The 26676-nt window shown below is 35.1% G+C and overlaps 2 protein-coding genes across 4 annotated transcripts in view; one reads left to right on the forward strand and one right to left on the reverse strand.

The window, feature by feature from the left end:
- Positions 1-26676, forward strand: part of cfap418 (cilia and flagella associated protein 418) — a 46459-nt gene that overhangs the window by 6648 nt on the left and 13135 nt on the right. The gene's annotated exons all lie outside the window — the stretch shown is intronic.
- Positions 1151-26211, reverse strand: LOC129448483 (uncharacterized). 3 transcript variants are annotated; one of them, XM_055210904.2, is made up of 17 exons: positions 26072-26211; positions 20246-20308; positions 17573-17857; positions 17022-17330; positions 15869-15934; positions 12700-12831; positions 12346-12450; positions 11895-12035; positions 7786-7869; positions 6105-6191; positions 5703-5792; positions 5539-5610; positions 2803-2889; positions 2226-2327; positions 2057-2137; positions 1841-1951; positions 1151-1722 (listed from the first exon to the last, which is right to left on the reverse strand). In XM_055210904.2, exons 3-17 carry the CDS (start codon positions 17844-17846, stop codon positions 1592-1594), a joined length of 1872 nt encoding a protein of 623 aa, XP_055066879.2. In that variant the 5' UTR covers positions 17847-17857; positions 20246-20308; positions 26072-26211; the 3' UTR covers positions 1151-1591. The 3 variants fall into 3 exon arrangements, with proteins under 3 accessions (XP_055066879.2, XP_055066877.2, XP_055066878.2); XM_055210902.2 differs by lacking the exon at positions 26072-26211 and adding an exon at positions 23243-23401; XM_055210903.2 differs by lacking the exons at positions 7786-7869; positions 26072-26211 and adding an exon at positions 23243-23401.

Consider the following 26676-nt stretch of genomic DNA (forward strand, 5'->3'; position numbering starts at 1 on the left):
CATATTAATAGGATAGCATCTTGCAGTTGATGGAGATTTGTGGGATGCACATTCAGGGCACGAAGCTCCCGTTTCACCACATCCCAAAGATGCTCTATTGGGTTGAGATCTGGTGACTGTGGGGGGCCATTTTAGTACAGTGAACTCATTGTCATGTTTAAGAGCTTTGTGACATGGTGCATTATACTGCTGGAAGTAGCCATCAGAGGATGGGTACATGGTGGTCATAAAGGGATGGACATGGTCAGAAACAATGCTCAGGTAGGCCGTGGCATTTAAACGATGCCCAATTGGCACTAAGTGGCCTAAAGTATGCCAAGAAAACATCCCCCACACCATTACGCAACCACCACCAGCCTGCACAGTGGTAACAAGGCATGATGGATCCATGTTCTCGTTCTGTTTACACCAAATTCTGACTCTACCATCTGAACGTCTCAACAGAAATCGAGACTCATCAGACCAGGCAACATTTTTCCAGTCTTCAACTGTCCAATTTTGGTGAGCTTGTACAAATTGTAGCCTCTTTTTCCAATTTGTAGTGGAGATGAGTGGTACCCGATGGTACAACAGCAGAGTGGTACTTCTGCTGTTGTAGCCCATCCGCCTCAAGGTTGTGCGTGTTGTGGCTTCACAAATGCTTTGCTGCATACCTCGGTTGTAACAAGTGGTTATGTCAGTCAAAGTTGCTCTTCGATCAGCTTGAATCAGTCAGCTCATTCTCCTCTGACCTCTTGCATCACCAAGGTATTTTCGCCCACAGGACTGCCGCATACTGGATGTTGTGTTTTCACACCATTCTTTGTAAACCCTAGAAATGGTTGTGCGTGAAAATCCCAGTAACTGAGCAGATTGTGAAATACTCAGACCGGCCCATCTGGCACCAACAACCATGCCACGCTCAAAATTGCATAAATCGCCTTTCTTTTCCATTCTGACATATAGTTTGGAGTTCAGGAAATTGTCTTGACCAGGACCACACCCCTAAATGCATTGAAGCAACTGCCATGTGATTGGTTGATTAGATAATTGCATTAATGAGAAATTGAACAGGTGTTCCTAATAATTCTTTAGGTGAGTGTATATCATAGGATATATAATATGTCTATTTACTTTACTACACCAAACCACAAAAAAACAATGATTTAAATATGAGATATAAAGGTTATATTTTCACAGAATGTTCTTTACATATGGAGGATGATTTTATTTAGAAAACCTTAAATTACTAAAAATGATTTTAGCTGGGTTTTTCCCAGACTGGGTCACTATTTAGTAAAATAAAGTTTTACCGATTAAATAAAAAATAATCCTTTTGTTTTATTAATTGTGAATGTGATTGCGCTTTGGTTTGACAGTGTTTATTATATATCAAGTCAAACTGCTTTTTTTTTTTCTGAAACAGTCTTTAAAGGCTCAGGTATTGTCGGTACTTCTTTACATTCCACGTCTTGACATTCCACATCCAAGTGTTTGTGCTGCATTGTTCTCATTAAATAAGAAATGCACAACATTGTGCACAGAATAAAGAGAGTAAAGTTTTTCGATATTCACACGATGCAAAAAATATCCACCAGTTTTCATGTCGAGTTCACCAGTTTTCAGGCTGGTCATATTCGCTGTCTGAAGAACATTCTGCTGGAGAACTTTCGTCATCACTCGCATTTCTTGGTGGAACGTTCACGTAGGAATTCTCAGATGATGTGCTGCAACTATCTGCTTCTAAAAATAAAATAGAGGTTTTAATTATGTTTTTCTTTTTTCAAATTCCCACCGTCTGATGTGAGTTCAAAACAGTTGAGAACAAGGAGATTGTCACAAAGTTCAGTGCGAGTGGTACCTTGACTGAGTTTTCTAGGTATATGATGGTCTTCGTAACCAACGGTACTTCCTGTCATATTGTGGTGATTTAGGGGCGTCTGTAGTGATGTCTCAGGAGGGCTTTCCTTACCTGCAAACAGAAAAATAAGAGAAGAGACCTAACTGTAGTTCAATGTCTGACTAAATAAAGCAGTTTATAGGCAGCTAACATCTGGATCCCAAATTTATAACATACCAGACTGAAGAGATGCATCTGCATCCAGCTCTATGTTTTGATAGCACTCATCTGAAGATGTGCTGTCTGAATCATTACCATCTGTTGAAACGTTCACACATATGCCACAATTCAAACATTATATACTGTGGCGTCAATATTAATCCTAATTCTCAATGTAAAAAGATACCTTGACTGTGGGTGCCACCGTAACCAGCAGCGTTTCCTGTCATCTGAATGTCGTGTGGTGTCTGGAGGGACTGCTCAGGAAGTGATGGGCTTCCCTCGTTTTCTAGAAAAAAACGGTTCAATTAAAACAGTCTTTAATGTTCAATATATATGAAGAGTTCAGGTGCAAAACCCTCTAAGTGCGTCTGAGGTTTTCTTGTAAATGAGCAGTTTTTAATCAGGCTCTCAGTTTCAGTAATTCACTAATGGAAATTGAAAGGTTAATAGTAATTGAAATGCCTTCAGAAATATTCCTGTAGTCATTTCATTGGTATTAATTTTACTGTCTTTCGCTGCAAAACCCTGTAAGCACATGCAAAATTTCGACTCCTTATAAAAAGGGTCCAGTCACTCTTTACTGTCCTTTCTGAATAAAGGTGAAAAGTCCTAAATTTTCTAATATATTCCGTAAACCACATTGCAGTACTTAAATATTTAAGGATTGTATAATACGTGCCGAAAGCATTTGGTCAATATCATTATCTCATTTTTGACAAGAGGCTTTTGCATCAGAGCTTCTTAGATGTTTATGAACCTACCAGGCTGGAGATCATCATCTATGTCGACCGCTGTGTTTTCATAGACCTCTCCAGAAGATATACTGTGCAAATCATTCGCATTCTCTGCTATAGAAAATGAATAAATATGAAGTTGATTTCTCTACTGAAAGATAACACATCACCTTAAAGGGATAGTTCGGCCAAAAATATTATATATTAAAACCATGATTTACTCACCCCCAAGCTGTCCGAGATGCATATGTCCATAATTTTTCAGACTAACACATTTTCAGTTATTTTATCAAATGTTTTAGATCTTTCAGTTCATAAAATGCAAAGCCACAGGGTCCACGTCCCTCAAGTCCAAAAATGTGCATCCTTCCTTCACAAAATAAATCCAAACGGCTCCACCATGATAAACAAAGGCCTTCTGAGGTTAATCCGCGCGGTGTTGCTGTAGAAATATCCAAATTTAAAACCTTATAAACGAAAATAACTAGCTTCCGGTAACACCACCCGCCATCTTAGTCACGTCCCCATTCAAGATGAGAGCGTACGCAGTTTACGGAGGTTTCTCTGCTGCTGCTCTGTGCAAATTCCTCCGAATTTGTCATACGTCACTAAGAAAAGTGCGTACACTACGTTGATACTCTCTCATCAATACAGAGAAGTCTAACCCATTCAGACAGCCAGCAACCAGCAGTAGCAGAGCGACGCGATCTCATTCATTTCAATAAAAACCGGGCGACTTCCGGCGGTACGAGCGAAAGTGACCGTTAGCGACCGTATGGGCGTGTCCAGCGACGCGAGAAAGTTAAGAAAAGTTTAACTTTATGCAAATGTTGAGCGAATTTCGGGAGCGACTACCAATGAGAACGAAGCAGTGGAGTTCACGTCATCCTTCTCTCGTAACGCCGCATTCAGACAGCCAGCGATGTTATCGCTGTGTGTCGCCCGTCTCTTTCAATGAGGCGTTTCTAAATCTGCTTGTCATACACAAATGAGTACCATCCAAGCCAATAACTGATGAGAGAAGGATGACGTGAACTCCACTGCTTTGTTCTCATTGGTAGTCGCTCTCGAAATTCGCTCAACATTTGCATAAAGTTAAACTTTTCTTAAAGGCTCTCTAAGCGAATAATGTGCGACGTCACTTCCTGTTGATGTTTGAACTGTTTTCAAACAAACGGAGCGTAGCTAACGCCTCCCCCTCCCTCTCCCGTCCGTGCTTTCATGAACGTGCCCAACCCCCACCCCCAAATCCTTCTTGTCGTTTATTGGCTGGAACACTTTGTTATGTTTTGTTGTGCTAGGTTTGGCCACTATGTTGATATTGCCGTTTGTCGAGCCTGAGCTGTCTACAGAGATCGCGTTTTTTTACAGTTTGATCAGCGGACAGGCAGCAAGCAGATAGTGAGGAGATGTTTGCTGTATGTAACAAAAAATGTTTCATGGTCTAAAACGCGTCAATTCGCTTATAGCCCCTTTAACTTTCTCGCGTCACTGGACACGCCCATACAGTCGCCAACGGTCACTTTCGCTCGTGTCGCCAGAAGTCGCCAGGTTTCCATTGAAATGAATGAGATCACGTCGCTCTGTTACTGCTTGTCATTGGCTGTCTGAATGGGGCGTAAGGGTGTTTTCACATATGTTGGTGCGCACCGTGGTGCGGCCTCGGAGCGCACCAAAATACATTGTATCATTTTTCAGTTAGTGCTGTCCGTGTTCACATATTATTTTTTTTACTGTACTCGAAATGCCGCACCGTACACCACGTGACAACGGTCAGTGCTGTCATTGGTCTCTGACAGCTCTTACCGTCTCATGACCAACCCCACGTTTCCACGACAACCAGCCTGACCGGGAGAGCGCAGCTATCAAGATGTGGAGATAAACGATGCACGTCTTTGCGAAGTTTCTTTGCCTTGACGCGAAATTGCGTAGCTGTTCTATTAAAGCCTTTCTCACAGAGCCGTTTGCTAAAAAGCCCGTAATGTCACTATTTGTGTGTGGAGGACAGCTATGCATTTATAAAATCATCAGCTCAAATGTAAAGGAGACAGCGAATCTCTGCAACGGACCAGGATTGGCTTGTTTGTTGTTAACCCACAATATAACACCCAGATCACCTCACAACGGAAGCCCAGTGGCTCAAACATGTGGAGAACTTCCTGTATTTGTTTCGGCCCGAGGTCCAGCAGTGTTCACACCACAGGTGGGTCAACCCAGAGTTCGGCATCAGCCGCTCCGAGACCACCTGTTTAGAGCAACACCTCATTTGGGCCGACCTAAACAGTGTATATGTGAAAACACCCTAAGATGGTGGCGTTTCCGGAAGCTAGTTATTTTTGTTTATAAAGTTTTAAATGTGGATATTTCTACAACAAAAATTACCCTCAGAAGGCCTTTGTTTATCATTGTGGACTTGAAGGACATGGACCCCGTAACTTTACATTTGATTAACTGAAAGATCTATCTCGGAAAGCTTGGGGGTGAGTAAATCATGGGTCCAATATCATTTTTGGCCAAACTATCCCCTTTAACATTAGTTTCTCAGAAGCCTTGTGAGCAGAACGTCAAAATGTTCTTATGCATTAGAAGTGAGTAAAACCACGCCGGTCCCTATTGACTTTCACTGTATAAGAAATATCTGCTACATATGTCTTTTGTTTCATACAGGTCTGGAATGACACGAGTGTGAGTAAATGATGAGTGAATTTTCATTTGAGGTAAAATTAGGTTTCATTACAAGAAAGATGAGAGCTTTATCATTACTTGGTGGCAAGTGCTGGTTATAGTTAGACAGGGACATCAATGGGGACTTTTCAAGTGAAGCTTCTTTATCCTCTAGATAAAATAAGATAAAACATTGATTAGATTAATCTAATGAAAGTACAATGTATATGTAAATAAACTCAACAAATACTTTGCGTGCGTACGTGATTTTTGAATGTTGTCCACGTCAGTCTTGTCTGTGTTTTCATAGAATTCACCAGAAGACGTACTGCTCGAATCACTTAGATCTTTTGCTGTGTATGGAGCAAAGAAAAAATTCATCCATTTCCACACTAAAAAATTACTCTTACACTCTATGTCTTACCACATGATGCCACAGAAGAACCGTTTTCGGTTGTTTGGTTCTGAAGAACCTTCATCTGAAGAACGTTTCTGTTTCACTAAAGGTTCTTTGTAGTGGAAAAAGTTTCTTTAAACTTTAAGAAGAAAATTATTCTTTTGGTAAACCAAAAATGTTTTTTTCTATGACATGACTGTGAAGATCACATTTTCAAGAGTATGGAGGCCATTTTTATTTACAGATTAGAGCTAAATTAGAGCTTTACCTTGACTTTGGGTGATGGGTAACTCTGCGCCTCTAGTAGCCAAAGGTGTCAATGATATTGTATCGACATGAGATGGGATTTCATCACCTTCCAGAAAATAAAAAATGAAACAAGATATAAAAAAGGGGAAGATACCTCTCTTTATTACGGCAGTTAAATTAGGGAGACTAAAATGTATAGCTCAACTGGTAGAGCACTACATTATCAACATAAAAGTCACAGGTTTAATTAGCAAACACACACGATATGTGATCCTGTCTGTCAATCCCAGATTATAAAGACTCATAATCTGATTATGAGATTAGGAGCATTAAAGCATTAACGTTCAAGTGCAAACATCTTAGGCCGCCACCACCATCACACTTGTTGTTTTAGAAGTTTTAATGTCCATCCATATTTATTTTTCAATTTATTTTATTAAAGGTGCAGTGTGTAATTTTTAGAAGAATCTCTTGACAGAAATGCAAAATAATATACAAAACTATATTATCAGGGGTGTATAAAGACCTTTCATAATGAACCGTTATGTGTTTATTACCTTAGAACGAGACCTTTTTATCTACATACAAAGAGGGTCCCCTTACATGGAAGTCGCCATTTTGTGTCGCCATTTTTCTACAGAAGCCCTTAACGGACAATTTTTTTACTAAGTTGTCTCCGACGATGACATGTTTGTCCGGTGGCAGCTACCGTAGCTTCTCTATGTGTTTCAAAAGCAAGGGGTGAGCAGTGGACTAAGCCGTTGGTTGCAATTCGCAACCTCACCACTAGATGCCGCTAAAATTTACACACTGCACCTTTAAGATACAAACTGAAAATACAGGAAATATGAAATATGAAGAATTTTCAGGACTAAATGTTGTCTTTAGGCATCGTCTGTTTAGTTTGACCTCTCCTGGCACTAAACACATCTTGAGCGTTTTTGAGCAGAAGGAAGTAAAAAGACTAATATCTTTAAAATTGGAAATTAAGATTTAATTTTATTTATGTTTAAGAGATCCTGTAGTTTCCTGCTATTGCTCAAGTGGAATGGGAGTTTACCCTAAAAACTTGACACATCAGTTTACATTTTTATACAGCTTTTAATACTATTTACACATTTCCTGTATTTTTCTGGATGTATTGTATTAAAGAGACTAAGAAACAATTATATATAATCACTATAATATTGCAAAAACAACAAATCTAATTCTGGCATGGTGGCCTAAGACTTTTGCACACACATTATGAAGAGTTTTGTTGCAAAACGAGATATATAAATGTAAGGAATAATTGACAAAAAATAATGTAAAAATTTTCAAATAATTCAATTCAATTATTATTATACACACAGACATTGCTCTGGTGGTTCTTTTAAGACATTTGACAAGTCGAAATATAATGCATACCCATGAAACATTTCTCAACCAATCAGAGTAAAGCATTCAACAGCCCTGTGGTATCAATAATATTAAAGATATCAAGGTTATATGTTCAAACAATGTTTTTTACATTATGTAAGATGATCCTATATAGAAAACAGTAAATCACAAACATGACTTTATCTGGGTTTTCACAGACTGGGTCACATATAGGCTACTGATTAAAAAAAATTTACAACTTGAATGTACTGTATATTGCTTTAGATAAAAGTGTGTGCCAAGCTGTCCCACACATCAAGTCTTGCTTAATTTCTTCCTACCTAACTTCTGGCTAGATCCATGTTGGACATGTGTGTAATGATAGGCTTCTCCTGATGATGTACTGCTTGAGTCGTCCACATTCACTAATAGACAGAGCAGCAAACAATTCACATCTCATTAGATTTGGTACTTCACAGAAATGAATGCTTATCATTTAATGCAAGACCTCTCATTCAAGAGGTGAGCCATCAATGGCAATGTTCTGTACATTCTGTTGTTGTCTTTTCCAATTTGGTTTGTTAGTAATATTTTCCTGAATCTTTATTGACCTGAAAACACTTTTTTTGAAAATATGCTAATTTTCCAGTTCTTATAGAGTTAAACATTTTATTCTTACCATTTTGAAATCCATTCAGCTGATCTCTGTGTCTGGCGCTAGCACTTTTAGCATGGCTTAGCACGGTCCGTTGAATGTGATTGGACCATTAGCGTCGCGCTAATAAATAACCAAAATGTTTTAATGATCAGTGACTTTGCTGATGTAGCATGGCTGCAGCAGGCGTAGTTATATTGTGCACTGCCCAAAAATAGTCCCCTGCCATTGAAAGTAACCAAGGGGACTATTTTCGGCAAGTGTGTAGTGTAACGACTGCTGCAGCCATGTTGCATCAGCGTAGTCACTGATTATTACGCAAGAATGAGAGTATAGTTCCCATTTCTGCCTAGAAAATCGCCACTATTAATTTTCTGTCGGTCTTAGTACACGATGTAACTACAGAAGAGTCAAGTTTTAAATAGGAAAAATATTGAAATTCTTTGGTTATTTTTTAGCGCGATGCTAATGGTCTAATCAGATTCAATAGATTATGCTAAGCTATGCTAAAAGTGGTAGTGAAGATCGGCTGAATGGATTACAAAATTGTAAGAATCAAATGTTTAACTCTAGGGGAGCTGGAAAATCAGCATATTTTCAAAAAAGTGGAATGTCCCTTTAAAGGGGACATTCCATGAAAATCAGACTTATTCCATGTTTAAGTGCTATAATCGGGTCCCCAGTGATCCTATCAACCCAGAAAACATGAAAAATTGCAACCCTGTAACTTTGTTTTGGTAAGGCTCTCTCTACAAGCATGTGAATAAATAGGTCATTTGGATTTCGCTCCCCCGATGACGTATTAAGGCGATCTTATTATAATGATACCGCCCCTTCAACTGTGCTATCCAACCATGAAGCTGCCTCGAATGCGAGAGTCAGAGAGAAAGAATGACTGACAGCACGACGCGTTTGTATTCCCTCAAACACAAACAGGAGCCTACAATCTTATAACTTGTAGTTTAAATAATCTTTCTAAAGGTTGAATTAACGTTCTAACAGATTTACATTATCTTAGTGCAAGAGAGAGAGCGAGTGAGCGAACGAACAAGAGACAGAGAGCAGCGCGACGGTTCACTTTCATCAATACAACAAGTATGTTGTTTAATGTTTCTCTGAAGTTTATATGAATGAACACGATGATTAATGCACTGCACGAGACAGAGTGAGAGAACAACGCGTATTCACTATAATACACAATAAGCATAAATATGTTGTTTAAAGGGGACATTCCACAAGACATTTTTAAGATATTAAATAAATCTTTGATGTCCCCAGAGTACATATGTGAAGTTTTAGCTCAAAATACCATATAGGTAATTTATTGTGGCATGTTAAAATAGGCACTTTAATGGGGCTTAGCAGAAATGCACCGTTTTTGTGTGTATCCCTTTAAATCCAAATGAGCTGCTCAGGTGGGCCGAGTCTCAAGCGCTTGCGCTGTAGACAAGGCATTGCATTGTCTCACGAAATAATTTAGTAAGAGATGTTCAGCATTATATATTTGAACAAGTTTAAAAAGTCAATCATCTGTTTTATGCATACTAAATACATGTTTATCAGCAGATGGGGAACATTGTGGAATAAAAATAAAGACTTTTAGGTCTCATGCTGCCCGTGCTTTAAACAGGCACAATGATTTTCAGCATGTTACAATAAAATACACGTCCACAAACCACACGAGCACATTTAAATGATCTGTAATAAAACAACACGTTTAATGCTTAAACTTTAGAGAAACAGATCAAATTACATGTTTAAGCTTATTGTGTACACATATTATACCCATTCGCGTTTCTGTCAGTCTCTCACTCTCTATCTTGTAACTCCTTGTATTCATTTGAAACTTGAGAGAAACATTAAAGGAGACCATCAAATCAGACTTTTTCCATGTTTAAGTGCATACACGGTTATACAGCTGCTTGCGTGATCAAACATTAGCAGAGGTGGAAAGTAACGAATTACATTTACTCACGTTACTGTAAATGAGTAGTTTTTTGTGTACTTTTACTTTTTTGAGTAGTTTTTAAAATCTGTACTTTTACTTAAGTATGTTTTGTTTGAAGTATTGTACTTTGCTACATTTTAAATCATATCCGTTACTGAGTAATTTTTTTTTTAAAAGCAAGGTGATAAAGACGCCCAATGGATGATTGATGGGCGGGGGAACGCGCAAAAAGAACCATGGAGACGGACGAGACAGGTGCACGCTAATGCAGACCCGCCTCAGTTCAAATCTTATGAAAGAAACCCTGGTCATATTTAAGCGACCACTTTCCACTGACACGAAGCGAGTGTTTCATTCCTATGAAAGGTATATTCATGCTTTCGAAATTGCAGACCGGGTTTTACCGCTCATTTGTACGACGCGTTTTTAATACAATGCGCATTTTTCCTCCGCAGTCTAGCAGCTTCGCGTCCTCGTGAATGCGCAGGTCATTAGACATGAGAGAGAGAGAGAGAGAGAGAGAATAAAGGTCTGACATCAGGTACCCAGGTGAGGGAAGCTAGAAGACAATAAACGTGTCAAAAGTATGACATGGCACTCATCTCATTATATGCTCATTTAAACTAGATATATTTAATAAAATAATGTATGTTACCAGCAATACATCAATTACAACCTTACTATAGTGATTGTATTTACAAGCTGCTGACCACCTTCAAAAGTGCATAACTCACATGTAAAATCATTAAATAATTCCATAAATGTTTCTTAGTTTAAAAAAGCTTTTTATTTTATTAACTTTTTGTTATTGCACTTTAATTGTAAAGATGTTCCTACAATTAAAAATAACTAGTTTTAAATTTATATTCCCTTGTCGTTTTTGAACTATACTAAAATCCTCCACCTCTCCCCACTGTAAAAAAAAAAAGTAACTTTTACTCTGAGTAAAGTTAAAATTATTTACTTTTTACTTTTACTTGAGTAGATTTTTAGACCAGTAACTTTAATAATATTTTACTTAAGTAAAAGTAAAGTAACTTTAATAATATTTTACTTAAGTAAAAGTAAAGTAACTTTACTTTTACTTGAGTACAATATTTTAGTACTTTTTCCACCTCTGAACATTAGTAATACTACACACATTATTTAAAAATATACTCAGGTACTTAATTGCTTGTATATTTACTTATTATTGAATCGATATCGAAGGAAGTAAATCAATATTGAATTGAATCGAATTGTGAAATTCCTAACAATACCCAGCCCTACAGAAAAGCGTTTTCTCTTAATTGACGAGATAGCTCTTCAGTGGCAGCGAAAGAGTTAAAATGTTTAATTAGAAGCTGGTTAGCATCTTTACTACAGTGTCTAATTTACTAACTATTTCATCATTCATTTTTATTTTCAATTAAATTCAATAAAATCAATTAGTTTAATGCCATCAATTAGGTTTGCATTGTATTTAATGCAAACCATGCACTGTAAAAAGTATTCCTATGAAAATATTTTTTATTTACTTTGAACTAACAAATTAATAATTTTAACTTGTTTATAAGTTATGTCAACTAAATACGTAATATTGTAGGTTTGATAATTTGCATAACCATTTTAATTAAACTTACACGCTGCACCAGAGTTATTTTTAATAGTGTGGGTTGAAAAAAACAGCATTTTTCTTTCAGTTATTTATTTCTACTTACATATACGACTAAAAACATAAAAAACTAAACTAAAAATCTAAACTAAAAATGTCATGAAGCTAAATAAGTTGCCTTTTAATAAAAGAATGGTGGATCTATATTTTGTGATTAAGTGTTGTTGCTATGTTGTTAGTTTAGGACAGTTACCTGGTAAGTTGTGTAGATGAAGTTGTTGTGCTTGATCCCTGTTGTGATGTCTATAATTTGAATCAGATGAACAGATGGAATTGTGAGGAGACTGATCTAACCTAGAACCATAGTTTGAGCTCTGTCTTGGGACAAGACTTTCTGAGGATTACAAAATAAAAACATTATTAAAATCGGACATGAAAAGTATGAGAACTAAATAATTAAAACAAGAGTTTCATAAGGTTAACTTTAAAATGCAAAAGTAATGAAATACTAAATCATTTAGGTTTACTACGTAATGCTATCCAAAAGTCTGAGACCATAAGTTAAAATGGCTTCCTGTTTGATTTGCAGAATCGAAATAATACTTGATCATGATGTCAAAAAAATGTATTATTTGTTTACAACCCAAAAATGTTTTGCGCATTCTTGTGGTGAACAAGTTTTTTAAAAGTATGGGGGCACAAACCGTATCGCTGTGCAGTAGTGGTAGGTTGTGGGTTGTACATTGCTGTGTACTGGTGGTAATCTGTGCTTTCTTGCGAATCTGTGTGATGTTGCTCAATCTCACATACTGTTGACACAGAGGATTAACAGAAATGGTTAATATTTCATCATGCAGCATTAATCTGCTGTCGTAAGATATCATTATCAACTTTCTTCATGTCTATATAACATGTTCCTGTTATCTAAATGGAACGTATTTTACACACACTGAGCTGTCTAAAAATCTTCAGAGAAAACTGAAGAAATGGTACTTTAATGGCACAAAAATACTGAAGAACGTAAGAAGAATAAACATAAAGAAAGTGCTTGTGCTTGCCTTTTCTTCTTCTGAAATGCACACAGACCGCAGCATTTGACAGAACTAACAGAAGCAGAGCAATAGATAAAATGATACAGCCAATGACTGCCGGTGAAGCTCCAGCTACTGTAGCCGCTTCTGTGCTTGACTCTAAAAAAAACAAAAAAATGAATAAAAATTTCTTCAGATGTGCCAGTACTCAGTAAACTATTACATTGTTAGAATAAAAGTTTTAAAACTGTACTTTTCATTCTTCTTCAAGGGCCAGATTTTAAAATTGTAAATATGATGTGGGCCAAATGTTTACCCCTGTTTTTACCTTTTGTTTTAACTTTTAATTTATATATATATATATATATATATATATATATATATATATATATATATATATATATATATATATATATATATATATATATATATATATATATATATAATTATTATGTTATATGTTATTATTATGTTATAACTTTTTTTGTCGTTTTTTATAGGTCATAAATAAATAAAAAACATAGATTTTCAAAAAAGATGCACACTTCTTGTATCCAGTATTTTGCCTTTTAATTACTGAAAACTCATTTTCTTTTTTAATATTTTAAAAACAATTGCAGTTTAACATTGCAAGAAACCAAATTTTAATAGTTCAACTATGAACAATGCACAAAAAAAGTGTAACTGTAAATAATCAACACATGTATTTTTGTATAGTACTAACTGTAAAGCAGAGCTCTTAAACTTCTTTTGTTTTGTAACTGTTTAGCTTTCATCAGAGTCGTATAAAGAGAGAGTAACGACACGCTTTGATCTTGCCGCCACGCGGTCACGTGATTCATGTAACGTTCTACAGTTCCAAACCAAGCCGGGCTGTCAATCTGAGGTTTTCAACTATTTTAGTTAAATATTAGCTTGTAATGTGAATTGATTTATATACTTACTATGTTTATAACGTTTTTTTACTAGGTAGTGATGGAAATACAGTAAATCAGTTAATAATAAAGATAAGCAGTTAATAGATAACTGTGGTTATCTATAGCAACTACAGCAACACAGTTTATCTTTTATTTTTGTAGCAAAAATATGGCTATATAAATGGCTATCAATCTGCTAAAAACATAATTCCTACACTTTTACTGTATTAAAATCACAAAAAACATCACCAACACGGTTATTTGTAACAGTGAAACATAACAGAAACAAACTAAATTCATATTTAATTATATTTATAGTGCACATTAAATGTTAATATAATTATACATGATTTTCGAGGATACATCACTCGTATTACCTACCAAACACAATGAAACACATAGCAGCATTGTGAAGCAGTGTGACTTTCTTATAAGGCATTTAGCTTCTCGCTGTTGCCCCCTAGTGTTACTCTTAATATATAAAAAAGATAAGTATAAAGTAGATGGCCACCAGTAATAAAATATTAAACCATTAAATCTATATTATTCACACATTATACAAAACTCATTAAAATATACATTTTTTACTAGTTATTATTAACGATAATCATTACCTACAGCAGAGTTCATAAAATATCACTTCTGACTATATTAATGAAATGTCCGAAAATGTAAAGAGAAACGGTAATTTAATCGATTTACCAGCAGGTGTCATTGAAATGAATGGGCTTCAGTGCTGCGTTTGGAACTATGCGTCACTACATGACACGCTGTTACTTCCGCATTCCATTCTTCCAACGGATGTCTATGTGAGTGTCGTGACTCTCTTATTATACGACTCTGGCTTTCATAAATCGTTACATTTCAAATATACACAACATATAGACGGTTTTAGCAGTAACAACATAAACAAGCGGTCCGCTAAGAATAAAAGTTTATTACTATAACAAGCCAAATAAAGTAGTTTATTAATATAACAAGCCAAATAAACAACACGTAGATTACCTAGGAAACCAAAACATTTGTTATTTTCGACGAGGTATTTGTTTAAGAGTTCAGTTTCAGCAACTAAAATCATTAAACAAACCGGAAGTAAAGTTCGGACCAGACGCTTATCGCGTCACCACATATGCGTCCGATGGACCGGTCTATAGCCAGTCTTCTCCTAATGACAAAAAATTGCACTTTGTGTTTTCTTTTTTAATATTTTAAAGATATATAGGCTAAACCGCCTTTCAATTGTACACTACATCCAGACACGACGGTCGGGGGCAGCCATAATGAAATTAGAGTTTAATCGTAAATCCATGTCAAGGCAAGAGCCTTTTTAATCTACGAATGTATTTATACTTATTAATTTACTTATCAGTAATCAATCATTTTAAAGGATTCAAAGTTAAAGTTAAACAAAAAGGGATTAATCATTTTCACCCTGCACACAGTGTTTTGATTGAAACACACTGAAATACATCTCTTACAGTCGGCGTGTCACATACAGTGTAGTCGCACAAGTATTTTTTTTATGCATCCAAAGCTTAAATTGGATCCGATAATTACGCACCCGCAGATGGTTGGCATCCCATGCAGCCCTTTTCTGACTCTCTTTCCGATTTTTCGTCCGTCATTTATCATGTATAGTGGAAAGGTTAAAGTAACCATGCTGATTTTAAATCAGACAAATGTCAGGGCTAGATATAGATGATTGGAGGGCACATTTGGCCGCCATGTGACTAGCCCTGCCCTAAGGTTCTGTTTTGTACCTTTACAGGTATACAAAACCTAATGCAATGTTGTACCTCTTCGGGTTAATACAATTTTTTGTACCCCTAAAATTTAAATGGTACAAAATTGGACTTAAGGTACACAATAGGTCCTTAGGGTATAATATCGTATCCCAAAAAGTACAACATTTCAATGTGTTGTATACTCAGAATTAAAGAGGGGATAGTTCACCCACAAATGAAAATTCTGTCATCATTTATTCACTCTCGTGTTGTTTCTAACCTGCATAAATTTCTTTATTCTGATAAACACAAAGGAAGATATTTTGAGAAATGTTTGTAACCAAACCGTTTGTGGACCCCATTTACTTCCATAGTAGGAATAATGAATACTATATGGAAGTGGATGGGGTCCATGAATGGTTTGGCATTTTTAGGTGAAGGTATACCACCCCACAGAAAAGGTACATTTTTTAACTTTTTTTCTGACAATGTACACCAGTTACTAATCATTTATAAACATAAATATATTTTAAGATTATGATTGATTTATTTCACCTGTAGTCCATTTCGTGAACACTGTGGGGGTTGTGTTGCTTGTGGTGGATGTGAGCACTGTACTCTCTATTGTAAACAAGAAAAGACATAAATATTAAAATGATATTCAAATTAAAAATGTTAAACATTAACAGATTACAAATAACCAAATACTTTTCACATTTTAAAGTTGCAACCCTGTCCTGCTTGTTTTGGTCCTATTTTTAAACCAACTGAAATGGAAATGGTGCCCCACCACACAAAAAAATAACATCTGACCTACATTCATTACTTTACACCTGAAACCAAATTATAGCAACATTCCACCCCAAGAGGTCACGTACACTTTTAAAAATAAAGGTGCCATAGAAGAACCCTTTCAGGTGGTATGTTTATACAGAACCATTAATGTCCAAAGAACCTTTTTCTGTTCACAAAAGGTTCTTTGAGGTGGAAACAGGTTTTTTACATTATAAAATGAAGAACCTTTTTAAGCACCTTTATTTTTAAGAGTGTACCTCATAACAAAGGGAAATTTAGTTTTTAAATAATAGATTTAAATAATACAATAATGAATTAAAATAAAACAATTCATTATATTAATGTTTTATTTAGTGCTGGGCAAAGATTAATCGCGATTAATAGCATACAAAATAAAAGTGATTTTTGGCATAATATATGAGTATGTGCTGTTTGTAATTATTATGTATAAATAAATACACACACATTCATGTATGTATTTAAGAAACATTTACATGTATATATATATTTATTTATATTTTTATATATTCTATATTAAAAATAAATTTAAAAAAATTATATATAAGTAAAACAATTCTGAAATGAATATATGAATGTGTGTGTTTAAATATACACAATAATTAGACACACTACACGCACATATATTATGCAAAAAATCACTTTTATTTTGTATGCGATTAATCGCGATTAATCTTTGCCCAGCACTAGTTTTATTCTTTGATAAGGAACTTATACTCTTAAAAATAAAGATGCTACAGTAATGTCTTAAAATAAATGTTTCTTTAAGTCTAAAGGTTTTTTTTTCATTAAATGGATGAACCATACATCCAAAAATGGCATTGTGTAACACCTTTATTTTTATAAGTGTATGGAACTGATTTTATTTATGCAATGTACGAAATGCATTCAGTACCTGAACAAACAATCCCAACATCTTCCTTATGTCCACAGTAGTCTCTTGGAATGCTTTTGTTGACATTGCATTCCCATAAGTTATCCTCCATGCCATTGCATTTCATCTTGCTGATGTGGATAGGCCCAGAACCAGCCCCCAAAAAGCCATATTTTATCATAATTCCACAGTCCAATTGGGCACAAACTACATTTCCACTTGTGTCATTAAAATCATCATCACACACTGTGCCCCACTTCCCAGTGTCCAGCAACTCCACCCGTCCAACACACCGATCCTGACCTTCAGCCAATCTGACAACTTGATGTTCTGGGGAACAAAAGTATCATCCAATCAAATCACAAAGCAATGAAACAAAAGCATACACTCTTAGAAAGAAAGGTACAAAAGCAGTCACTAAAGCAGTACTCTTTCAAAAAGTACACCTAAAGGATGTATATTAATATCTCAAAGGCACTAAAATGGTGCATATTGGGACCTTTTTAAAGGGTACCGTCCCAGTGACATCTTTTCTACCTTGATTCTGACAGCTTAGATCTTAGATGACTCACCGCAGATGACTTTGGTTGCATTTGTGCAGTTGCCATTTGCAGTTGTAGTGCAATTGTGCAGCTTTGACTCTTTCAGAATGCAATTTGCAAGGCAAACGTCACTGTGATCTGTCGCATTCACAACGTGATTTTGCCCACAACCAAGGCTTTGGCATACTTGGTCGGCGAGATATTTCTGCTTTTGAGCATCCAACAGGTTGAGGGTCACATCCACTGTGGTGTCCCTGTGACGGGCCCTTAAAATGCCAGAGCAGCCACGTGATAAACTTAGCATGGAGAGCCCAACTAAAGTTCAGAAAGAGGAAAAATCTCATTAATGAAACGATTTACTGCTGATATTAGTTAATTTATTGTAATCACACAGGGATGATAACAGTGTGAACATTTTCCAGCATTGCATCCCTATATCTTTAGACTTTCTATCAATTGGTGTATTGTTTAGACATACACCAAAGTGAATATCTAAACCGTGGGGCATTGTTTTGTGTTGCAAAACTGTGTAGCAGTACACTGCAACACAGCCACATCCCGTGAGTCACTTCCTGTGGAAATGTCATTCTGTAGTATGGAGGACACTGGGGAAAGAACTTTTTTTAGAAAGTTTATGACACGTGCGGTTTAAGCTCATGTAATTCTCCAGATCTTTTACTACGGGAAGCAGATTGCGTCTTTGTATACGGCTTGTGGAATTATGAGTCATTCTAAAGGTCTTTGGGTCAAACTTGAGGGTGAGGGGTCATTTGTATGGTGTCACATATTATAGTTAGTTGAGAAGCGGTATGGACATCCGTAGGGACTTTCTATTGAGTCTAATGCACTGCGTTTGCATTATTATTTGAAAGCAGTAAGTCTATGATCTAGTTTATCTCTGGGGTGGTAGATTACTGTCACAGTTTTGCGCAATATTGCGGTGGTCTCTGGTTGTATTTTGGGGGGAGATTGTGGGGTTTGGGTCGGTCTGGTCACAGTAGCCTTACATCAAACACCATTTTCATGCATACTGCTTGACATCTCGATAAACTGTCTGTCTGTAGTCGCTCTGCAGGCCAATCAGCTTGCTGTTTTAAATGTTAAAGTTATACGAGCAAGTTTGGTGGTGCAAAATAAAGCGTGGCGCTTTTCTGGGCGGATTTGGAAGAGGAACTATATTTTATGGCGTAATAGCACTTTTGGGAGAACTTCGACTCGCCTGAAAAGTCCGCTCCCCTTCTCACTCTCATAATGGGAGAGGGAGAGTGTTACTGCGCCAAGTCGAAGTACTCCCAAAAGTGCTATTACGCCATAAAATGTAGTTTCTCTTTTAAATCCGCTTAGAAAGCGCTACGTTTTGTTTTGTACTACCAAACTTGCTCGTATAACTACTCGTCTTAAATAGGAAAAACGTTGATGTGTTTGGTCACTTCTAACTTTATCTCTAAATGGTAGCATTGAATGAATGGGGCTAAGCTAAATGCTATCGAAGCGTTGCAGCGCGCTCCAGCGCTTACGTGCACGCACACAGATGATAGAGGGATCTATCAACAATTCTTAGTTAAGGTAATAACATATTTTAATATTGAAAATGAGTAGACTTTTCCTTTAAGCAAGAAGTTTTTTGATGTAGAGTTGTTGTTAAAATTGCAACAGGATGATTCTCACGAAAAACATTTTGATAAAAAAAATAAATGCAAAGAGTATTAAAATAAGAAGCATACAGTTACAAACATCTCTTAATGTACTATTTTGCAGATGATTTCAAATGATATCATACAAACCAATTTTGTTGTTTTTTCCACATTTAAGGGGAAAATGTCATTACCGCAACGTGTCCATGACTGGATTTGGGTTCTTTGACATGGAAATATTTATAATTAAAAAATCTAAAAAATAAAAAGCTTCAGTGCATGTTATACTATAAACATTTACATTAAAGAAACTCATTGGTAAATGTAGAAACAATAATAAGGAATATAAATGTGTCCAAGAAAATTTTTCTCATCCTCCGCAACAATTTTCAATCATTTGTTAAGCCCTCAATGAACTAACATTTTCAAAAAAAATTGTTGGAAGGGACATAATTGACTGTGAAACTCAAGATGGCTACCAGGTAAGCAGTTCTTATTTTTTCTCTCCAGATAAGAGTTTTTTTTTTGTTTGTCATAGTACCTAGACAACTTTTTAGTTCTCATTACCGAACAAGAGTTTGTAAATGCATATATTTAATGTAATATCATGTTGCAGTAATCTTAATTTTTAATAATAATAATCTGTGAAAATAAAGACGTCTGCACACTTAAATCCTTAGCAGCAGGTTTTAATAACGTTTCCAAGCTTTCGGTCAAACGACCAAGGTTATTAAAACCTGCTGCTAGGATTTAAGTGTGCAGAGGTCTTTATTTTCATTGACTACTTTATTGTCTGGCACCTTATTGACCGTGAGTGCGGTGTTACTCTTCTAATGATAATAATAATCTAAAAAATGTAAATAATTCTATAGGAAATATTTTTTATATATTATATATATATAGTAAGTTCAGATCTTAATCTTATGTGTGCAAAAAAAACTGCCTTCAAGGGCTTTTTAAAAAATCTGATGGTGGACACCCAAGTCTGGATTTCGTGAGAATCACCCAACAGTGATCTAGACTTTCAGCACATGAACATGTAAATTTTTTTTAAAAGGTAGCAACTCACTGGCTGAATTGTCCGCAGGCTTCGTTAGATTCCTACGAGGGAGATCATGTGTAATACCCAATCCTGAAAATAAAGGAAAATTATAGAAATCAGGATTTTTTTTTTAGTCCAAGGGTTACACTGTTAATTCTAATTAGATTGATCCTGATACAACACTATTTGGTAACACTGTATGTTACGATGTCTTTGTTATACATGATGTGACCTATAATTACATAGTAATAACAGTAAATGATGCATAATAACATGCAAACTAAACCCTAATTCTAACAGTAACCCCATATTTAATACATGTTGTTAATCATTATTACTCATTATACCATTGGCTGTTGAATGCTTTATTCTGATTGGTTAAGAAATGTTCCACGGGTGTTGATTATTTTTCTGTAAAATGCACACCTGACCTGTCAAATGTCTTAAAATAATGACCAGAGCATTGTCTTAGTAATGTCTGTGGTAACCGTGGTATAATTGACTTTGGCTGTTAAATTATTTAAAAATAATGAACACCCCCGGTGTAACCCCGCTTTGCATCGTGCCGCATTACCACCTTTGGTGTGCATTATATTTAAATAATTCAATGGCCCGTCATCAATTATTCCTTGCATATTTCAATGTAAAATTAAACTGTAACATTTAAGGTAAAAATTGTGACTGACAAATTTTTTTTTAAGCTGAAAATTCATTTACAAACAGCTTTGCAATCCAGCAAGCCACATTTTTGTAATAATCATGATTCAATATCATCGATGATCTGGAATTTCTTTAATATAAAATGATTTGCATGTGACATCAAACCGATTGTAATACTCAACCGTTTAACACCAAGTGAATATTCTAGAATTATCATGTTGTATTACTTTTTGAAGATACGTATTGAAGAATTTCACGTTTTTGTTTTATCTTACTTCTGTAATTGCTTTGAACCAAAGCTAAATGCCTAAATGTAAATCTTCTTCTTTTGTGTTGTTTATTTTTAAAGAAAGTCATATAGGTTGAAACAACATGAGACATAATGACAAATTGTCATTTCTGGTTGACCTAAATACATTTTTTATTAATAACATTAATAAAATCTGATGAATAAGATCAACAAGTTGTCTAAATTCACATTTACATGCAGCATGAAGTAAAAACAACTTGGTTATGCAAGTCAATTCAACCTACTATTTTAAGTTTTGATAAGTTGACAACTTATAAAAACAAGTTAAAATTGTCTAACTTAATTTTTTAAGTAAGTAACATTTAATTTAAGTTTTTAAGTTTACCATTTGTATATTGGTTCACATTGTTTGTTCATAAAATGTCCTTAAGCTATAAAATTTTTGCATCGCCAACTCTTTTAAGATTTGTTTGCAGATACGCTTAGATCTGCAGCCCTTTCAACTTATCATCTTCAATAAAAAATACTCATCAGTCGCAACGAGATACTGTTGAACAAGATACATAAACAAAGCTGTCTTAGCTCAACATAAAAACAAAAAGCAGTGTTCGCTGAAACATTAGTAATGATTGCGCTGGGTAAACGGGTTAAACTTCATAGCCTTAACTTAATCTTCAAACGCAGGCCTAATTTAGACAAGATGGGAACATTTGGATTAACATACAAAATGTTAAAGCAATGTTTCATATCAAAAAGTAAATATTTGTGTACCTAAATGGGTTTTAAACAGTTAAAAGAGACCGCAGGGTTTTGTCATGTACCAAAATTGTGTATAAGCTACATAAAGCTATAACTAATTCATCATTTTAAACTGTAGGACTTTTACTAAAGAGCACGCTGTGCTACATGGATGGACTAAAACACCTGCTGTTCGTGCAGTCAATCCCCGCATACTCAAAACTAGTTCATCTTTCTCAAACTTTTACAGACAATGAACATTCGGATGGTCTCGGATATTAAAATATCACCATATGAACTAGTACACTTAGAAATATGATAACTACTTTCGTAACTAACTGGTATATTTTCACACTTTAAATCTAAAAATACATACAAAGATTTGTCACATTTAGCACACACAGTTGTTAATAGCAATGCCTGTGTGAATAAGGCCACATTTGTAGTTAATAAGTGTAATAAATATTACACATCAGTGAATATGAATTAAATCATAAATCATAAAATTCGGTGTAATCCTAAAGCATCTTTTCTGGTTTGAACAATATGAAATGATAAAAACAAAAATTAGCATTCACTTAGAATGAATGGAATGAAGTCTTAATGTATTTGTGATAAATGAACAAGAATGCTAATGATAAATAAACAGGAATGATATTAATCACAATACATTGTGTAATCTTATATGTGTATTCACATGCAATGTGCATTTCCGTAATGTCCCATCTGTATGCATTGTTCAAAGCATAAAAAATACAATGTTTACCTTATTATTGAAATATGCTTTGATAAATTTAGAGCTCTGTAAATGCCTCTTTGTCGTGTAAATAACAATGACATCTATTACTTAAACATCTAACATATAATAACACCCGACTCCATACGATCTGCGAAGTTGATTTACCAAAAGCAGTCAAGCTCATTGCAAGTCGACCGTGTGCAAACAGCTCTTTAGTAAAACCGTTATAATGAGCTCAGGTATCTTTGTACTTTAAGCCTTTTATCATTTTTAAATGGCATTGTGCTCCATTAGTTAAACTTAGCTTTGTTTTAACCACAAAGTCTGTCTTGCACAAAGCAAAGTCTTTTGGTAAGTGAACTTGATTTTCCATCTACGATAAGGATTTACTTTATCTAAGGAAGTAGTAAACAGTTCGAAACTATTATTAAAAAATTGTGCAACTTCCCTTTTTAATAAAGTAACCACGTATAGATTTATGCATAGAAGGTAATTTTATAGCCTACTACAGTGTTAGGCAAAACATAAGTTTACGAATAAAATATATATATATATACTGGATGGCAGTTGAGCCTACGCTGTTTGACCTATAAAAACTTTGTCTGCCTACTCAACTGTAGATCAATGACCATTTTACCTTGAGACAAAGACAAAGTCTGAAGAACAGTATACAGCAGTAAAGGTGACATCTCTCAGTCTGAAGTCAAACAGCCAGAAAGATCTCCGCTTGTGACCTTGAACCTGCAGCTTTAGTGTTTGTGCAGCTGCTCCTTGTGGTTTCCACTACGGGGCGAATTCGAGCATCATGCCTCACACATGCAACCGGCACCACAAACGCACGCCCTTCTTTTGCTATCGTCACAGGTCAAATGCAATGCTTCTTTTTGATATAAACAGGGATGCGCCGATATGTTTCAATGCAAACTCAAAATCAAGCTTTGCTGGTTCGTTTTAAATACGAAGAGTAATAAAACAAAAGGCTCTAGCTATCTATAATTCATCTTGAAGTCCAAATGTTCAGATCGGACTGTTATGTATAGTTAACAAGCTGAATTAAAGACAAATGGAGTGGCCTGACCCGTTTCAGGTCAGGTGTGAGAGTGAGGGTGGAGCTTATGCGATCAAAATTACCTGCAAAATGAAGTGACCTGCGATGATGTAATTTTAAAAGGAGAAGTTATGATGGGACATATTGATTGGCTCCTCCCCTTTTTGAAATAACCAATAGGTTTAGTTTGCCTTACACTCTAGAATCTGATGAGAAGCTGCACTGTGAAAAGTGAAAGCTGGATCTACTTTAGAAATTACATTAATTGGTAACAGTTAAAATGCTTTGCAACTTAAATGTTCTTACTTTAAGTAAACATTTTTATGTGAAATAACTAAAGAAATTCCTTGAATTGGTAACACCTAAAAATTGTAAGCTTTTTTAACTTACATTTTTACTTAAAGTGAGAAATGTTAAGTTTAAAGTTTAGAAATTTTTCATTTTTAGGTGTTACAAATTGAAGTAATTTTTTAAGTTAATCCAACTTTTACTTTTTATAGTGTGAAGTGCAAAATTAGTTAGAGACTGTAAGTTTTGAATGTGTGTCCTAGAAATGGGAATTGTGTGGGAGCAATTCACAAAATTACGCAATAACCACCTTCCTCATTTCCATGTTGCACAAATAAATGTAAAAAAAATGTAAAACGAAACAAATATAAATATGAAAATAAATAAATGTGGGGATATTTAAATATATATATATATACTTATGATAAATCAATAAAAACTTAATAAATGCATAAATAACTAACTAAAAGGAAAGCATACAAATAAAAACAGAAAAAAATAATTTAATGGAAAAGATAATACAACAAATATTAATTTCAGGACTACATTTAAATTTAAAATAATCTGTAATTGTTATTTATTTATGTTCCTATTATTTCATGTATTTATTTATGTTTTAATTTATTTCTAATAAATGCAGGTTTGATTATACTAAAAGCTTCATGGGGACTTTGATATTATAGCGACACCTAGTGTTTTGTAACGTAATTTTCTTTTATTAGATCTATGAATTATTTTCCCATTGATTTTGATTCGACTGATATCTACGATATTTAACTACAATACCTTTGAATATGATAAGTTTCTAGATCAATAAGGTATGAGCAATTCATTTATCAATCTTGTTTAATATTAATGAATACATAATAGCTCTTTGCTATTAGTTTATATTGCATGAACTAATGCGAACATATACAACTTTTTTAAATTTAGGAGTATGCAATATTTAAACCAGCACTGATTAAGATTGACACGCGTGAAAGTATAGATTTCTTGCTATGTTGATAAAAGTAGTGATACTGCATATCTGTGCACTGCCACAAGATGGCGCTCAATTTTTAAATATAAGTTATGACAACTTCTAAAATGCCGTAAAATCAGATAATTAATAATAAACAAGTAATTTCAAGTCTTTTAAGAAATATCCACACCCAAAATCCAGCAGCTTTATCTCGCATACCATGTTTCCGTGGAGAGGATGTTTTGAGGATTGTTGTCCTCTTGCAGTGTTTGTCAGTATTGATCAATTGCTTCGTCACGCTCCCTGAAGATAGAGGGATTTGGATAATGCATTCCAATTATCCTTATTAAAAGAATGAATGATTTGAAGAAAAAAACTGTTTACATTTTGAACCTGTTCTGTTGCGCATACATTTGCCTACTGCTTTAAACGGTGCACAACAGTCTGCTTCCAACAGGGGGCACTTAAACCTCGGTTTTAGAATTTTTTATTATTATTGGGAACCTCAAATAATATTACCTCAGAACTCATTGAGTTGCTTTTATTACAAGCATGATCTGCATGCAGTAGTCATCAAACTTTTCTAAAACCAAGCGATGGTTAGTTTGGCATTTATATGTTCATATTACCCATTAGACACACTCATATCATGACTTTCAAAACCTTGATGGTTTGAATCTAATCTACACTAGTAATTCTAGTCAACATTGTCATTGTGTGTAAAATGAGTTTGTTGTTGTAAATAAAGTTATACACGTGGATGAGTATAACCATATCAGCAAACCAGAAATGACTCAAGTTGTGAACAGCGGAAAGGTTTGCACACAAATGTGTCTTGTGAAGCAACATTGCACGTGATATTGCTGCTTCTGCGCTATATGCTTCATAGTTGAGGTCTGTTTAAAACCCACTAGTTACTCTAATTTAAACATGTAGCCAATTAACGTACTCTTTGCGGTCTTGTGGAAATGGTATAGTTTGATTTTCCAACAGATAAGGGTGGTTAAAAGATTTCAGCTATATACGTTATTAAAAAATATTTAAGCTGCCTTTACGTGCTAACGTTACATTTTATAATTCCCACTTCTAAAATCATGATTACGAGCTTGTTTGGTTTACCTTAAGATGCTTTGTCTTAAGAAAGAATGAATGACACCACGTTTACTTACGTGTCTTGACAAGATGTTGAACATTACGGCCTGGTTTCACAGACAAGACTTAGATAAAGCCAGTACTAGGTATTAGTTAAATGTATTGTTTGTTGAATATGACTTGTTCGACTTCATGCTGCGCCGCAAGAACTGACAGGAGGATGACGTCGAAGTACCGCGAGAACGATTCGAGAAATCATAAGGAGTCTTTTTTTTAAATAATAATAATATATATTTCCAATATATTTTCAAAGTGTGACTTCAAAGACTGTACATTGTGTTTTCGGAGCTGCAAAAAAAAAAAAAAATGGTGAAGTCACAATCAAAACGAAGGAGTCTTTCGCAAAACTTTGACGTCATCCGTCTGTCGGTTTCTGCGGCACCGCAAGAATAAAAAAGCCGAATATTTCTACTTTAACAGGACAAGGAAGATGTTGCAGATAAAACTAATAAAGCAGAACTCTTCTTCCATCTGTCATTTTTAAAGTTTGCGGCCCACACATTTATTGAACTTGGGTATCAAAATTTCTTCCGAACTTCCCAGAGTTAAACACGACATCTGGGGCGTGCATGGTTCCACGTGAAGGCAGCAATCTGACAGGTATTTGACCAAATAATATTGC

Source organism: Misgurnus anguillicaudatus, chromosome 10, assembly GCF_027580225.2.
Source record: "Misgurnus anguillicaudatus chromosome 10, ASM2758022v2, whole genome shotgun sequence".
NCBI classification, from domain to species: domain Eukaryota; kingdom Metazoa; phylum Chordata; class Actinopteri; order Cypriniformes; family Cobitidae; genus Misgurnus; species Misgurnus anguillicaudatus.